At 48.9% G+C, this 15766-nt stretch overlaps 1 protein-coding gene across 2 annotated transcripts in view; it reads right to left on the bottom strand.

The window, feature by feature from the left end:
• The window catches only part of Adamts7 (ADAM metallopeptidase with thrombospondin type 1 motif 7), a 46654-nt gene extending 33839 nt beyond the window's left edge, over positions 1-12815 (bottom strand). For both annotated transcript variants that reach the window (XM_078049155.1, XM_005316864.5), the window contains exons 1-3: positions 12440-12815; positions 3085-3440; positions 1226-1391 (exon numbers count right to left, since the gene is read on the bottom strand). In XM_078049155.1, the coding sequence (XP_077905281.1) occupies positions 1226-1391; positions 3085-3440; positions 12440-12539 (622 nt within the window). In that variant the 5' untranslated portion in view covers positions 12540-12815. The remainder of the gene's footprint in view (positions 1-1225; positions 1392-3084; positions 3441-12439) is intronic.
• Between the last annotated feature and the right edge of the window lie 2951 nt (positions 12816-15766).

The following is a 15766-nucleotide window of genomic DNA, read 5'->3' as shown; positions in this document are numbered from 1 at the left end:
GACAGGTGGAGTTAGCTGGGCCCAGGACACATGTCTCTAAGACTTCTTCTTAGTGAGCTCTCTGGCACAGCAGGAACAGCACTGGGATCAGAGACAGAGACCTGGATGCCCCCCTGGGTCTGTCCTAGGTCTGTGATAGCAGATCACTGTGCTGTCTGCCTGGTCACTTCCCTTCTCTTCTGATCCTGGGATTCCCAGGATTATTCCCCTAAATAAGAATCTACATGGAAAGGTGATACTGGAGGCAAACAAAAATGTTAGATATAAGCTTGGTATGTACTATGCCTGGGAGCTGGGGATGTAGCTCAGTGATGAAACTCTTATCTAATGGGTATCAGGTGCTGGGAATTGAACCCAGGGCTGGGTTCAAAAAAAAAAAAGAAAAGAAAAGAAAAAAAGTACTATGTCTATTTGAGGGGAGCTCCTGGACCCAAAAAAGCTGGAGCCTGGGCCTCATCTCCCTGTGTCATGCCCTCCCCTATTAAGAGGTTAATGCATCCCAGCACACACAGACCCATAGCCTAACCTCCAGCCAGGAAAGACTGGCCAAGACCCAGCTGACCCCACTGAGGACCTGCTCCTCTGCCCTAGACTGCCCCAGAGCAAACCAGGAAGCATATATATGCAACTGGGGAAACTGAAGCTGAGAAACATGCCTCATGGGCATCTGTCCTGGCAACAGAGTCTCTGAGCCATGGGAAGCTTAAGGTTGGAGGGCCAGCTGAGCCAAACCCAAGCAGCCCTTGGTGGGCAGCTCCTTACCATGACGGAAGCTCTGCAGAGGCAGTGCTAGGTTCTGCACTCAGGTCCCTAATAACAGAGCTCAGTTATTCTGGAGTGGGAGCAGGGGAAGGAAGGGGGAGGTTTCTAGCCAGTGGCCCTGTTGAAGGTCCTGGTTATGGTCCTGCCTGGCCTGGACACTCGATGAAGAATGGTTGACAGAGCCAGAGGTGCCATAGGCAACAATGGAGGACGCAGAGAGAGCCCCAAAACGAGGGGGAGGTGAGGTGGGAGCAGACAGGATCAGTTCAGGGGAATCAGCTCGGGCAGGCCTGATGGACTGATGTCACAGACCTCTGGGACATCTAAAGGCTTGGGCTAGGGTGATATGTCTGTCCATCTGGGTCCCTCTGGGACAAGGAGATCTGGGCATGGGGATGTTTGAAGAGACTTCTAAAACGGCTTTCTGTGTCTCCCCTGCAACGACCTGTGAGGAGGAGCATACCTTGTACCCCACAGGTGCCTGGAGCCCTGGAGTCACCCTGTTCAGCTTGCCTCTCTGGGGCTTGGCGCTTGTATACCACATGGGGCTGGGCGTGGCCAGGCCGAGCTGGAACACCTTCCAGGGGCTCAATGAAGTAGTCCTCGTTGGAGAGCTGGAACACACCTTTCTGGGGGAGAAGAATGGGGTCACACAGGGAGGGCTGATACCTGGCTGCCCTTCCCAACCGCCCCAAAGGCCCATCATGCCCAGTTGAGCCCACACCATACCCACCACCTCACTCTGACCACAGACACGCAGCGCTTCCCTCCCACTGAGCCCTTGCTCACTCAGTACTCTGTGCCTGGAATGTCCTTTCTTGCCATTCCACACAACCAAAGGTTTCAAAGTGAAGCTCAGAGGCCCCACCCCCAGGATGCTGCTCTTCACACCCACACCATAAGGAGGGAGAAAGAGTCTGCAACCAAATCTGAAAAGATGGCATCTTCTACAGCATCCCACACAGCCATTTGGAGTGAGGCAGCCCAGGCCTCTGGGCTCTTCTACATGTTCTTTGCATGACAACCATCTCCAGCCACTGTGCCCCCCTCCCAGACAATCAGAGCTTCTGATCTGCCTTCAGTCCCCCCGAGACAATAAATCACCCCAAAAGCAGCTCTACTCACACCCACCAAGATGTCCACAGCCACCAGAACATTCTGTTCCCTGGGATCAGGGTCCACCAGAAAAGGAAGCTGGCAGAGGTGCTTTGGGCATTTCTGCTCAGCTTTCAGAGTCCAGAGAAGGGAGGGCAGTGGAAAGTACCTCAAGGCAGCCCACCAACTTGGGAAACTCAGGACTCCAACAGGGACAAAGGTGTAACAACCTTCCTTCGGAAGCACCAGTTCTACCTCCTGGGTCACACAGGCCAAGGAGCTGAAGTGCTGGAGAGTGCATCCATTCTAGGGACTGGAGAACTGGGTTTGAATGCAATCTCCACCTCCTGATAACTGGTAACCTGGGGCAAGTCCCTCTCTGAGCCTGTTTCCTCATTTGTAAAGTAGGAACAATACCCATATGCGCAGGCTTGACAGAATTAACCATATGTTAGAGGAGGGGCTAAAGCGCCACAAACAAGAAAACTGAACAGATGGAACTTCCAAGGCCCAGGCATTCTGCAGCCTGTGTTGCAGGCTGCCCTGTCATTAGGCCCGCTGCCTCCTCACTCCATGGCTTTTGCCTGAGTCATCTACACTGGAGCCCTCCAGGAACAGTGGATGGCCAAGAGGGTGCACGCATCCCCCACAGCTCACACTTGGGGGCAGGGAGGGGAATAGTGGGCACCTAAATAGGAGAAGAAAGGGGCCTTATGCTGCCTGGAGTGGGAGATGCTATACTTGGCCCAAAGCAGGGGAGGCAATTAAAGCTGCAGGTGGTAGAAAGCATTGTCTTCAAGCCAGACAAAGCCAGGAGGCTGAGAGGGGGCCTAAAGGATCTGTGAAGGAAGAGTCATAACTGATAAGCCAAAGAAGGATGAACTGATTGCTTAATCTCAACAAACAGTGGTACTTCAAGTGGGGTCTCTGGACCAGCAGCTTCAATGCCCCCAGAAACACTTGCAGAAATTCAAATGTTTGGGCCCCATCCCATGCCTACCCAGTTAAAAACAAGGTCTGCGGGTGATTCCAGCTGACATAAAACTTCACGAATCCCTGTCCTAGAGAACAGTGAGGCCTGGGCTGTCATTCTCATTTAGCCCACGAGTACTGAAGCTGGCAGAGGAAAGCACGGTGACCAAATCCACCAGGCAAACAATGGAAAGGCGGGAGGCGCATCCAGGGTCCCACTACCCAGCCAGCATCAAGCATGCCCTCAACACTCACCAAGCCATCGCAGGCGCTGATGGCCGCCAGGCCGCCCTCAAGCTCTGGGTCCTGCACCTCCCCAAGCAGGTGGCAGGCCTGGACATGGGTCCGGATGTGCGAGCGACCTAGACCGCCCAGCCTCCGTGTCTCACTGACGAAGCTGGGAGCCAGGAGGTATGGGTTGGCAGTCAGGTTGAAGCGCAGCTCGCGTCCGCGGTACTGAAGCTCGTAGAAGGAGGGCACATCGCTTCGCGCGGACACATCCCGCTTGCGCAGTGCACGTGGCCACAGATCATAGGACAGGAAGGAGCCCCCAGCGTCCACACGCACTGGGTGTACGATGTCGACGGCTGCCCAGCCTTCGGTTGTGCGCCCTGCAGGGAGAAAACCCAAGCAGTGCTTAGGTCTTGAGCGGACCTGGTCCTGGCTGGTCACCAGTGCAGCAAAGAGATGGCACTGGCATCAGAATGCCTGGATTCAAATACTCACCATGAGGAAGAGCATGAGGAAAAGATTAACATTAAACAGAGATGAGTGGTGGGAGGGAAAGGGAGAGAGAAGGGAAATTGCATGGAAACGGAAGGAAACCCTCAATGTTATAGGAAATCACATATAAGAGGTTGTGAGGGGAAAGGGGGGGGGAAAACAAGGGAGAGAATTGAACAACAACAGATGAGGTAGAGAGGGAAGATGGGAGGGGAGGGGAGGGGGGATAGTAGGGGATAGGAAAGGCAGCAAAATACAACAGTCACAAATATGGCATTATGTAAAAATGTGAATGTGTAACTGATGTGATTCTGCAATTTGTATTTGGGGTAAAAATGGGAGTTCATAACTCACTTGAATCAAATGTATGAAAGATGATATGTCTTGAGCTTTGTAATGTTTTGAACAACCAATAAAAAAAATACTCTCCATGCCTCAGTTTCTCCATCTGGATTATTGCAATAAATTCTGTGTTGTTTTTTTTTTTAATTCTGGTATTGGGAATTGAACCCAAGGGTGCTTTAGTACTGAACTATATCTCCAGCCCTTTCTGTTGTGGTTTGTTTTTGAGACAGGGTCTTGCTAATTTGTCCACTCTGGCCTGGAACTTATGATCCTCCTGCCTTGGCCACCAGAGTAGCTGGATCACAGACCTGCACCATCACCCAGGCTAGGGTAACTTCTTAACTTCCACTATTGTCCACCCAGGGAGCCCTTCATTAGCCAATTTTTAGCACAGCAACCAGAATTTATTCATTCAGATCATGGTCCTACCTTGCTCAAAATTCTGCAGTGGCTTACATCTCACTTAGAACATAAGACAAAGTTCTAGCATGGCATGAGGCCCTAGGAAAGGATACTTCTCCAATCTCACCTCCAAGACACTCCTTGTTCCCAATATTCCTTGAAGTCCAACAGGCCAGACATGATCCTGCTTTGGGATTTTGCATTGCTGTCCTCTGCCCCTGGAACATTCTTCCCTGATTTCCACAGGTTAAATCTTCACTCCCTTCAAGTTCTTGCTTAATGTATTTTCCTCAGTGAGTCCTCTCCTGACCACTTCAACATCCCAACTACTCTCCCTATCCCACTTCCCTGCTTTACCACCCCCCTTCCCCATAGCACTCTGACATACTGTATCACTTAACATTTTCATTATGCTTTTGTTTTTGGTGTGGGGATTGAATCTAGGGGCACTCAACCACTGAGCCAAATCCTCAGCCCCTTTTTTATATTTAATTTAGAGATAGGATCTCGCTGAGTTGCATCGGGGCTCATAAATTGCTGAGGCTGGTATGAACTGGCAATCCTCCTTCCTCAGCCTCCTGAATCACTGGGATTATAGGAATGTGCCACCACGCCCAGCCTTCATTATGTTTTCTATTTGTCTTCTCCCTCTTCTCCCAATGTAAACTCTAGAAAGACTCTTCATTCACAACTACATCATGTAAACCACAAGAATGGGAAATTATATTCCATGTATGTATAAAATGTCAAAATACATTCTATTGTCATGTTTAACTAAAAAGAACAAATAAAAAAATTTTTATATACTTTCGTGAAGATTTTAAGTGCTAGAAGTGTCTGGACTTGGTTGTTTCTCAATATTTGTTGAATGAATCTGTAGAGTGGGGATAATCATAGAATTTAGACTCTTGGGCTATTGTAAGGATTAAATGATCTAAACTACTTCACATAAAGCAGTGCCTGGCCCACTGACCGACCACAAAGATATTACGATTGTTGATTGTTATGAGTCTGGCAGATTATAAAATGTGCTCTCAAGTGCCTGAGTGTTCTGCATCACAGGGCTTCCTGGGATGAAGAGATGGAGAGGACTATCCAGGCGTGGCTCCTCTACCCTTACCACCACCACCATTTCAACTGAGCACCTCAGGATTCTTTTACATGCAAGAGCTCATTTGAAGAAAGGTAGAAAAAAAATCTGCAGACTTCTGCTCAAGCCCTTACAGTTTGAAAAACCCTCTCCCCGTGGCTCTGTCCTCTTAGACTTCAGGGTATCTAAAACTTTTTTTTTTTTTTGCCATGAACCTTGTCTCAGAACAATGTTTTGTTGTTGTTGTTTATTTGTTTGTGGTGCTGAGGATCAAACCCAGGGCCTTGCATGTGCTAGGTGAGCACTCTACTACTGAGCCACAAACCCCAGCCCAGAACAATGTTTTTAAATGGATAAAATATATAGGAGTACCAATAAAGTTTGTTATTATAAAAATGGAATATGGATAGGCCAGGCACAGTGGCACAAGCCTGTAATCCCAGCAACTCAGGAGGCTGAGGCAGGAGGACCACAAGTTTGAGACCAGCCTCAGCAACTTAGTGAGAGCTTGTCTCAAAAAATAAAAAGGGCTGGGGATGTCGCCCCATAGTATTATGCCCTGGGTTCCATCCTCAGTACCAAAAAAAAAAAAAAAAAAAGTGGAGTATGGAATTGTGTGGTCTTTTATTAATTCATTAAAAAAGATTTAATGGGGGTTGGGGTTGTGGCTTAGTTATAGAGTGCCTAGCATTTGTGAGGCACTGGGTTCAATTCTCAGCACTGCATATAAATAAACAAAATAAAGGTCCATTGACAACTAAAAATTATTTTTAAAAAAAGATTTAATGGCAAGTTTATCAAACTATGGTAATTTTGAAGCAGTGATGAACATATACCTTATTTCAAGATACCTGCAACAACTGTAATGAGATAAGAAATATATATTTTATATACATGTATATTTATAAATATATACTATATATAAAAACATTTGATATATATAAAATATTTTTTCTATTGGTATCAAAATCACAGGTACTGCTAATAATATTGGGATTTGTTGGTAACATCCATAATTGAAGAAAATGTTAAATTTCACTTGGTAGTTAGAAAAATTAAGAGGGTAATATCTTCCCATCCAAGTTCATGGATCCCTGGACTTTATGGTCCCTCAGACTGTAGACCCCAGGTTAGGATACCTGAAGTAAGTTCTACTAGACTAGATTTTAGGCAAGAAAGCAAAGGGAGGCTCAAAAAAGTAGAGAGACTAGTCTAAAGCCACCCAGCAAGAGTGGCAGAGCTGAGACTTGATCCCAAATTTCCCAAGTGGCTTCAATCTCTTCTATTACTCTATATTCTCAGCAGTCTGTCCCTTGCTCAGTTTTTCCATCACTAGTGTGAAGAAGTTGAATTAAAGCAACTTTTTCAAAACTTCTTTGGCTATCATTCCTAATCTTCAAAAGAAATGTTATGGGGATACATATACCAGAACAGTGCTGCTTTGGTGGAGATGTGGGAACCCTGGGCCCAGAGGGAAAAAACAGGAAACTCACCAATCTGAGATTTCTCCAGCCTAGATCCTGCCCAGATAAATTAGGTTTATGCCCAGCTCCTGGGATCCTGTTCATAACAACGATCCCTGGGACACACGACACCCCCCAGGGCTCTTTGCTGCTGCCTGCTGTGGGAAGGGAGGCCAAGCCTAACAGAGACTCCCTCCTGGCCATGTTGCAGATCCAAAGCCTCTCTTCATCTGTCTCCACATGTAGAATGCCCTGCACATGCCAATGGCATGTCCCCTACTAAAGATATCGCCTTCTGCCCCTTCTGCCATGGTGGTGCAAACCTTCTCTGAGAGTCACGGGCTCTGAATGAGTCTTTCCCACCACTGAGCTTCAGGGGGCCTGAGTGGAAAGATTTTCCAGACTTCCTGGACAAGAATTTCTTAAAAACAAAATCCCAGGCCCTATGCTGGACTCACTGAATCAGCATCTCCAGGAAACATAACTAGGAAGTTATGTTTTTTTTTTTACCAATAGCCTTAGGGAACTGTAACCATCAGGGAAGTTAGGAAACCTCCCACTGGGAGTGAACTTGATTGACCAGCAATACCCAGAGAGCTTTGAAAAACTACAGACACCAAGGACGCAGCCCAGAGAGTGTGATTCCACAGATCTGAGGCTCTGGAGTCTAAGATCTGTAGTTTCTGTAATTTTCGAAACCTCCCTAGGAATTCTGAAGGGGCCGTTTCAGGGGATGGCATTTGGGAGCCACAGGGCTGGATGATTTAAGGAGACTTACTGCTATGATATACTAGTAAGGGTGACTGCGATTACAACTCCACAACCACAGCCTGCAAACTTGTTTTTGTTAGTTTATTGATTTTGTTTGTTTTGGCTGGTACCATTATTGGAAAACTTTTTAATCAGTAGCTAGTGTTTAAAAATCACATGACTTTCTAAAAAAAAATCTCAATTTTCAGCTTTCCTTATCATCCACACATCCAGGCTTAAATTCCTATCTAGCAGAATTGGAAGTAGAGTCAAGCAGTGAGTCCCCTTCAGAGAGGGTCTGTGCTCCCCTATCTGCCACAGTCCTCACTCCTCCCTATTGTTCCCAACACTGTGGCTGACCATAAGTTGTCCTTTAGCATCACATTTGTGTTTTATTTTATTCAGTAAAAACTTAGTCTGTGACCAATATGGAAAAAACGAGAAAGACCTAGAGATCCCATGTTTCAAAACAAAATTTTGTCCCCACCAGCCTTGTTTGCTCATTGCTGTTATGAAATGCCTGGCTATAGCATCTGGTATGTGATCCTTGGTAACTAATTATGCAGGATTATTAGGTGCTCTTAAGTCCAGAAAAATGCAAAAGGCAGAGAAGTGGGCAAAGGGTACCATGACCCCCAGCCTGGGAAGGCCCAAGCAAGGGAGAAGATACCCCATAGGTAGACTGGGATGAAGAAAGGCTTCATCAAGGAGGATCCGTTTGAGATGTCCCCTGACATATGGGTACAAATTCAGCTATATGTAGAGAGGAAGGCATTGTGGTGGTAAGTACCATGTGGTAGACCTTCAGAGAAGTGGGGGAAAACTAGAAATGAAGAGAACAAGCAGCAAGAATCAATCTTAGCCCAGGCACCTGTTTTGTGAAATGAGACAGAGTGACAAAATAATACATTGACAAGAGCATGGGCTTTGAAAGTAGACAGATCAGGATTCGGGTCCCAACTGTGCCACTTAGTAATTGGATAAGCTAGGCCATTTCATCTCTTTGATCCTCTGCTTGGAGAACCCACATCAGAAATCTTAAGGAGGGGAGTCCAGGTAAAGGGTGAAAATGGCAAAGAGAAGGAGATTAAGACAATAGCTACATTCCAAGGCTTTAAGTGGTTCCTCAGCTGGGACAATCAAGCTGAAGCCGCCAAAGATGAGCTCAAGGTCAGGGGCAGCGATGCCAACCAAACCTGAAGTTCTCGACCTGAAGAACAGCAGCTCCCTGGCACATTTCTAGGCAAATAGTATTATCTTCAAATGAATGAGGGTGGAGGAGGGGAATAGGTATGTACCTAGAGAATCTGTACCCCGGAGGAAGAAATAGCTCCAACAACTCAAAAAAGTGTTCCTAGGGAGGGACACATGCCCTTGCCTCCCTGGGTAATGTACTGCCCTGTTGAGAATGTACTGTACTGTCCTGCTCTAGACCTTGGACAAATATTGCAAGACAGAAATTTCAGGTGAGTTACAAAAAAAGCATCCTTATTAAGTTAAAATGTGAACAGGGGCTGGGGGTGGAGCTCAGTAGCAGAGTTATCCGAAGTGCATGTGCATGCACACACCACCATAGGCAAAATGTGAACAGGGCTAAGTAGAGTTGTGCTGCAGGTAAGAGGCCTTAGGATCAGTGTGATCTGGACTCAGACTGCATGGATTTGAATACCCACTCCATTACCCACAGCTGTGAGACCATGGTAAAGTGACTCAAGCTTTATCCATCAATAAAATAGGGAAGATGTGGGGCACTGTGGTGCATACCTGTGATCCCAGTGGCTCAGGATGCTGACCCAGGAGGATCAAGAGTTCAAAGTCAGCCTAAGCAACTCAGTGAGACTCTGTTTCTAAATAAAATATTTAAAAGGGTTGGGATGTGGCTCAGTGGTTAAGCACCCCTGGGTTCATTCCCCAGTACAAAAGAGAGAGAGAGAGAGAGAGAGAGAGAGAGAGAGAGAGAAGATAATAATTATACCCCACCCTCTGGTTATGTGAAAATTAAATGAGTGCCTACAGCAGTGACTGGTACATAGTAAGCCTGAGGTATGCTATAATTCAAAATTAGTAGAAGTTCAAAAGTATACTTTGAAATTTCTTTTTCTTTTCTTATTTTTTCAGTCCTGGAAATCAAACTCAGGGCCCTATACATGTAGGACAAATGCCTGTCCGGTGAGTGACACCCAAACCCCTTAGCTAGTTCTTTAAAAACTTGTTTTATCTCTTTGCCTAATGGTTTAATATGTATTTTAACCAAAAAGAGAAAAATACTTCTAGGAGATTGTGACTTCTGTTTCAATAATTTTGTTTTCTGAATTTTTTATGATAATTTACACTGTTTTGCCATTAAAATATTTTTAAAGAGGGGTAGAGTAAGCAAAAAAATAAACTCAGTGTTGCCTACAGTTGACCCCAGCAGAGATCTTGGTGGTTGAAACTAGCACCACCCAGTGACAACGAAGGATAATTGCAGGTTCTAGTCCATTGAACACATAGTATGTACTGGGTTGCACAGAGCTGAGCCTGCAGCGCAGAAGCTCCCTGGGGAAGGCAGCAGGTGCTATTCAGCAGGACTGCAAGTCATGGCCAAGTCTGTTCTGCCAGGTCAGGAGGTCTGCTCTGATTGGACAGAGCTCCTGCCACACTGGGTGTTAAATATTTTGAATAGTATCCCTCAGTGACAGACTGTCACTTTGGAGCTTCAACCAGAGAAATGCCAACATTATGTTTACCCTCACCTCCATATCTGGAACCCAAGTTACAATCCAGCCCTTCAAATGACCTGCAGTGCCTGCCAAGGAGGAAAAATAACTGGAGGAGGATATGTGGTTGATGCATGCCTTCCCCTTTGAGTTCCCACTTCCATTCCTGGTATGCACAGAAGAGCATGAACACAGGACTTACACCACCAATACAGCATGTGGGGATGGGAAGAGATACAATGAGCCCCAGAAACCCATCAAGTCCCTCGTGGAAAAAGTCAGTATATATTTTCCTAAAAGTGGGCCCAAGATGTATCCTTTAATCTCAAAAGAGGTACCATTCAATGGCAACAGCCTCAGGCTCTTAAATCTTAAGCTCCAAACAAAATGACAAAGAGACCAGCAGACTCAGAATCAGAAATCATGAGAGAAGAATGGGGAGGAGACCATGCTACATATCTATGAGGATACCAGAGATAGACTACTAGGTGGGGGTGATGCCTAGATTAGTTGGCAGAGGGTACCTGGCCTATTTCCACTCCTAGACAACAGGTCCAAACTGCAGGACTCACCAAAGATTCCCTAATCTTACTGAATCAGCCTCACAGATTAATGGTCACTACTTGGTAGTTACTCTGCCCTATACTAAGCAACTGACATTCAATATCTTACTTAATCCTGACAAGAATCCTATGCAATTGACCACTCCCCTCTACCACTCTTCCCACAGATGCCAGGGCGCCTGTTCCGGCATCACTTTCCTGCTCCCTCATTCCCATCACCCAGCTCATTCTCATCAGCTCTGAGCAGCAGAATTCCTTCAAGCAGCCCAAGAGTCCAACCCCAGCAAGTCACTATACTCTTTCAGCCTGTTTTCTCACCCATAAAAGGTCTTTATCTTCTGTCTTGCAGAGTTGATGAGATGAGAAATAAGAACTAGTGATGGCACACAGTAGGTGTTTATAAAGGATTGCTCCCTCTCCACTCCCTGCATATTGCTACTAATTCAAACCTCCCTAAAACACTCTTTGGCCATTACCATCAATGTCTTTCCTAAACCTCTAAGATCTGGTTTAAATGTCCTCTGCTTTCGGGCCTAGACACTATTCTAGCTTCACAAGTCTCTCCATTTGGGGAGAAAGGTCACCCCCATCCCCAGAAAGAAAGCCTAATGTCTCAGAGCGGATGTCCCCAGGGAAGACCCCCACCCCCTCCACACCCTTCCTGTGCATCCAAAACTCAACCATCCTTTCAATCCCTCCTCCTCTACAAAGCCTTCGAATTGCCTGTCTGTCGGGGCTTTCTCCCCAGTACCCAACCGGCCCCCATCCGACCTGGAGTTCCCTGAGCACACGGCCAAGGTTCTCCTACACCCCCGGTTCCTAAAATTCCCAGGCCAGCTGCTCTGTGTGAGCCAGGCGCGCGGCTGCCCGGCAGGTCATCGCCAAACAAGAGTCTGGATGCGAGCCAGGGGTTCGTCGGAGGCCGGGCGGGCGGGGCGAGGAGAGTTAATCTAGGGCTGAGGAAGAAGCTCCTGCTCCCGCTACACTCACGGCGCCTTCACACTTGGGGAAGGGAGAGGCAGGAAATGCAAGGGCAGAGCGGGACGCGACCCCCAGCGCAGCTGAGAGCTGGGCAGGCTACACAGATGCGGTGGGCGGGGGTCGGGGAACGCGGCGGGGAACCCTTGAAGACCTCGGGGAACCCTTGTAGACCTCGGACCTGCGCCCTCGCCTGCAGCGTCAAGGCCAGCCTACTCCCCAGGGACCCAGACTAAAGAGAGTGAGAAGCCAAATCCTTCGCGGGTAAACCGCGCTCTGCCCACACCAGCAAAAGCTCTCCCGAGGAGATGCGCGCATCTCTGCACCCGCGGTGGGGAAGCTGGAGTCCTAAGAGTGGAAGGGACTTATTCCAGACGAAAATCTGGGTCGAATACTAAATCCAGGGCTGAGAAAGTTTCTCCGGAGACTTGGTTCCGCTCCCTTGCTGGTGGGACCCCCACCCCTGACACCAGGGGAGAGGGATGCTACCAGACACAGGCGGAGCGGGGTCCGCAGACATGAGTAGGGGCTAACCCGAGGCTGGGCGAACGGGGAGGATGGTAGGGCCAGGCCGGCCAGGGAGGTTCGGCCACCCACCTGGTGCGGGTCCGAGGGCGCCGGGCGCCAGAGCGCAGAGGAGTAGGAGGAGGGGACGCAGCAGCCAAGCAGAACTGCGGGGACTCGGTCGGCCAGGCATGGCCGGAGCTGACGGCCGCCGGGCGACCCCTCGCTCACGCTCTCGTCTGCCCGTCCGGTCCCAGCCCGGTCCAGGGTCCGACTCAGGACGTGCCCAGCCGCGTGCAGCTCCCGGCGTTTGGGCCCCGACTCTGGCAGGGTGGGCAGCTAGGATCCGTCCGCAGGCAACAAAAGCTGCAAGGCCCGCCCCCTCGGCAGGCTGCGAAGGCAAAGAAAAGACAAGAGAGCAAGAAGGAGAGAAAGAAAGAAAGAAAACTAGGGAGGGAGGGGGAGCCCGGCGCCGGCCCCCGCCCCGCCCCGCGGGCTCGCGTCCCCGCCCCTCTGGCCTCGCCCCGCCCTCCGACCGGCCTCCTCCGCCCAGCCGGCAGCCCTCCGCTTTGGGGGCGGGGCCTGGCACAGCGCCCGCAGCGCCCCCCGACGGATGCTCGACCGCCCACGGCGCCCCCTGGCGTTGGAATTGGGCCCGGCTCTCCCGCCTGCCCCCTCCAAGGCCCCCAAAAGAATCTGTCCATAATCTGTGCTGGTGGAGGCGGCCCTCGCTAGTTCCCTAGGCCCGGTTGTCCTGTCCCTCAGAGAAAGGGACACAGAGGGCTCCCGAGGGACGAGGGTAACACGGTAGGGCCGCAGGGCCTCTGGGATTCTGAAGTAGATTCTGCCCCAAAGCAGGTCTGGAGAGAGTCCTGGGCCCTCCCTGGTGGGCAGCTGTTTCCCACGCTAGGTGGGGTCCCCGCAATTACTGGTCTATGGATTCCTTTCCAAGCCTGTGTTTCCGAGGAGTGAAGCACAGGATTCAGCCTACAGTCAGGGGACTCCAATCTCTCCCAGGCAAGTGCCACAGAATTTCAGCAGGGGTCCCTGGGATCCTGGAGTCCAGCCAACCCCAGCCTCACATCCTGGGCCAGACTTTGCCTCAAACACTGTCTGTCCTTCCTGGCCGCTGCCCAGGCTCGGTTCCTGACTCCATAACCACCATGCTCTCCAGAGCAGTCTCTGGGGACCCCTGCCTCCCTCCACCTCCTGCCTTCACTAAACCTGGTCTTGACCCTCAACAATGTCATGGTCACCTTCCTACCCTTGGCCAGCCTTTTGGTAGGCCCCACAGTCTTCAAAGGCCCATCTATCTCCTTATTGCCCAATCTCCCTCATTCCTGGAAGCTCACTTCTGGCTCCTTTTGCACATCCACCTCATTACTCTTTAGAGGGACCAGAGTAGCTCTCTACCACCCACTTCCTTGACCTCATCTTCAGTGACCTCCAACTCCACCTCAGCCATCAGGTCTTATGACCATAGTGTAGGTTATGTCATCCCTCAAACAGCTCAACCCCTGAAATCTTGAAATGAGGTGCCCCACTCTCAGCTCTGACCCTGCTGTCTACCCCACTCCCTAAACTCTCACAATCAAACGATGTATTGTTCTTTCTCCAGTCCCTTGTCACCTTCCCCTTCTCAGCACCCATCAGCCTCTCCTTCCTTCACCTACTTCCCTCCCTAGTTGTATTTACTGCCTAACCCCTGGCCCCTATCCAACCACCTTCTATTTCTGCCCCCAGGCCTAAGAGCAACTGGTATTGCTGCCCAGTGACAGAGACCATTCAAACCACTACATCCTGCCTCTTGCCCTTCATCCTCTGTAACAAGTATCTGTTAACTGGCACTCACTCATTTTCCCTTTCTCTAGTCAGGATGGAGCAGGTGCCTTCCAGCAGTTTGAGAAAAGTGCTTCCACCAGGGCTCTGTGATCCTCTCCCCTCCTATCTTCCCAAAAGACTTGGTCCCCCTCTTTCCTTTGTCTTCATGGGTTCCTAACCTTCAATCTAAAACCTTCTCATCTCCCTTCTAGTAAAGATACTAATATATGTATGCCTTGGTGCTCAATGTCCCCTCTAATTTCCACCCTGTCTGTTCCCTTTTTCAGAAGGTTCTCTAGATTCCTCCTCCTCCTCCCATCTGCACCTGAGACTCCATCCTACATCTTGGCTTCAAAGCCATAGACTTTACCTTGACCTGTCCAATGCATTCTGGAGATGCCACCACTGGTGAATGTCTTCTGCACTCCACAGATCTTGAGCACAGGGGATACAGCTATGAACAGATGGGTAAGCTCTCTACTCACAGGAGCTCCCACTCTGGAGGAAGCCACAGGTGGCAATCAAGTAGCTAGATACAGAAATAGAACCAGCTACCCAGAGGTCCTGTAAAGAAAATAAAACTTGGAGTGACTAGGAGGTCTGTTCTCCACAGGTGGTCAGAGAAAGCTTTCCTAAAGATGTGGCATTTGAGCTGAAACAAGAATGACAAGGGGCAGTCATGTGAAGGTGAAAGGAAAAGATGGGCACAAACCTGCTGCACCTGTAATTTGTCCTTTCAGGCCTAGTTTACATGTCACCCTTCCATAAAGAAAGACCTTGACCCTCAGATTTTCAGAGTACCCTTTGCTACCCCTCTAGTCACACTAACTGCTGATGTCTGCTATGGGTATGCTAACCCCACAACTGTGGGATACTAAAGTTAAGCCTTGTTTGTGTTTATGATTCCAGGCCCCAGCACAGTATAGAGATCAAGAGGAGAGGTGCCCGGTACAGCGGTGCACACCTATAACCCAGCTACTCGGGGCCTGAGACAGGAGAATTGAAGATGTGAGGCCAACTTCAGTAATTTAGCAGGACCCTGTCTCTAAAAATTTACAAAGGGCTGGGGAGGTAGCTCAGTGGTAAATCACTCCCTGGCATGCACTGGGTTCAATCCTTTAAATGGGGGGGGGGGCTGGAAGAGAGGAGTTGAGATGGAACACACAGCACCCCCTGGCCTGTACCACAACCTGCCTCTCTTATACATTTGGCAAGCCGCCGAAGCTAAATGGATTAGAGGCTTTTTGGAAATGTAGCCCCAGAGTTTATATTTTTAAACTCCACAGATGACACAGTCCCTTTCTAATCTCATCTGTGTGCCAGGTCCTGGTCTGTACTTTGTTCATATCCTCTTGGGGCACCTTTATTTTAAACCTCATTAGGAACTACTCTAGACACCATGGGATACAAAAGAAGGAGAAGCCTTAGTCATACCCTCATGACATGAGTAATAATCCAACTGGAAAAACAAGACCAGTCAACTCCAAATATTGAGGGACAAAGTGAACATTTTAAACAAAGCAAGAGATTTTCTATTTTAACATGTTCATCCCTCATTTCTCCATCCCAAGGGTTATTACTATAAATTCCTATGAGTTT

This window comes from Ictidomys tridecemlineatus, chromosome 5 (genome assembly GCF_052094955.1).
Source record: "Ictidomys tridecemlineatus isolate mIctTri1 chromosome 5, mIctTri1.hap1, whole genome shotgun sequence".
Lineage (NCBI taxonomy): Eukaryota > Metazoa > Chordata > Mammalia > Rodentia > Sciuridae > Ictidomys > Ictidomys tridecemlineatus.
Note: the sequence above shows the minus strand (reverse complement) of the source record. Positions and strands in the feature narration are given on the sequence as shown.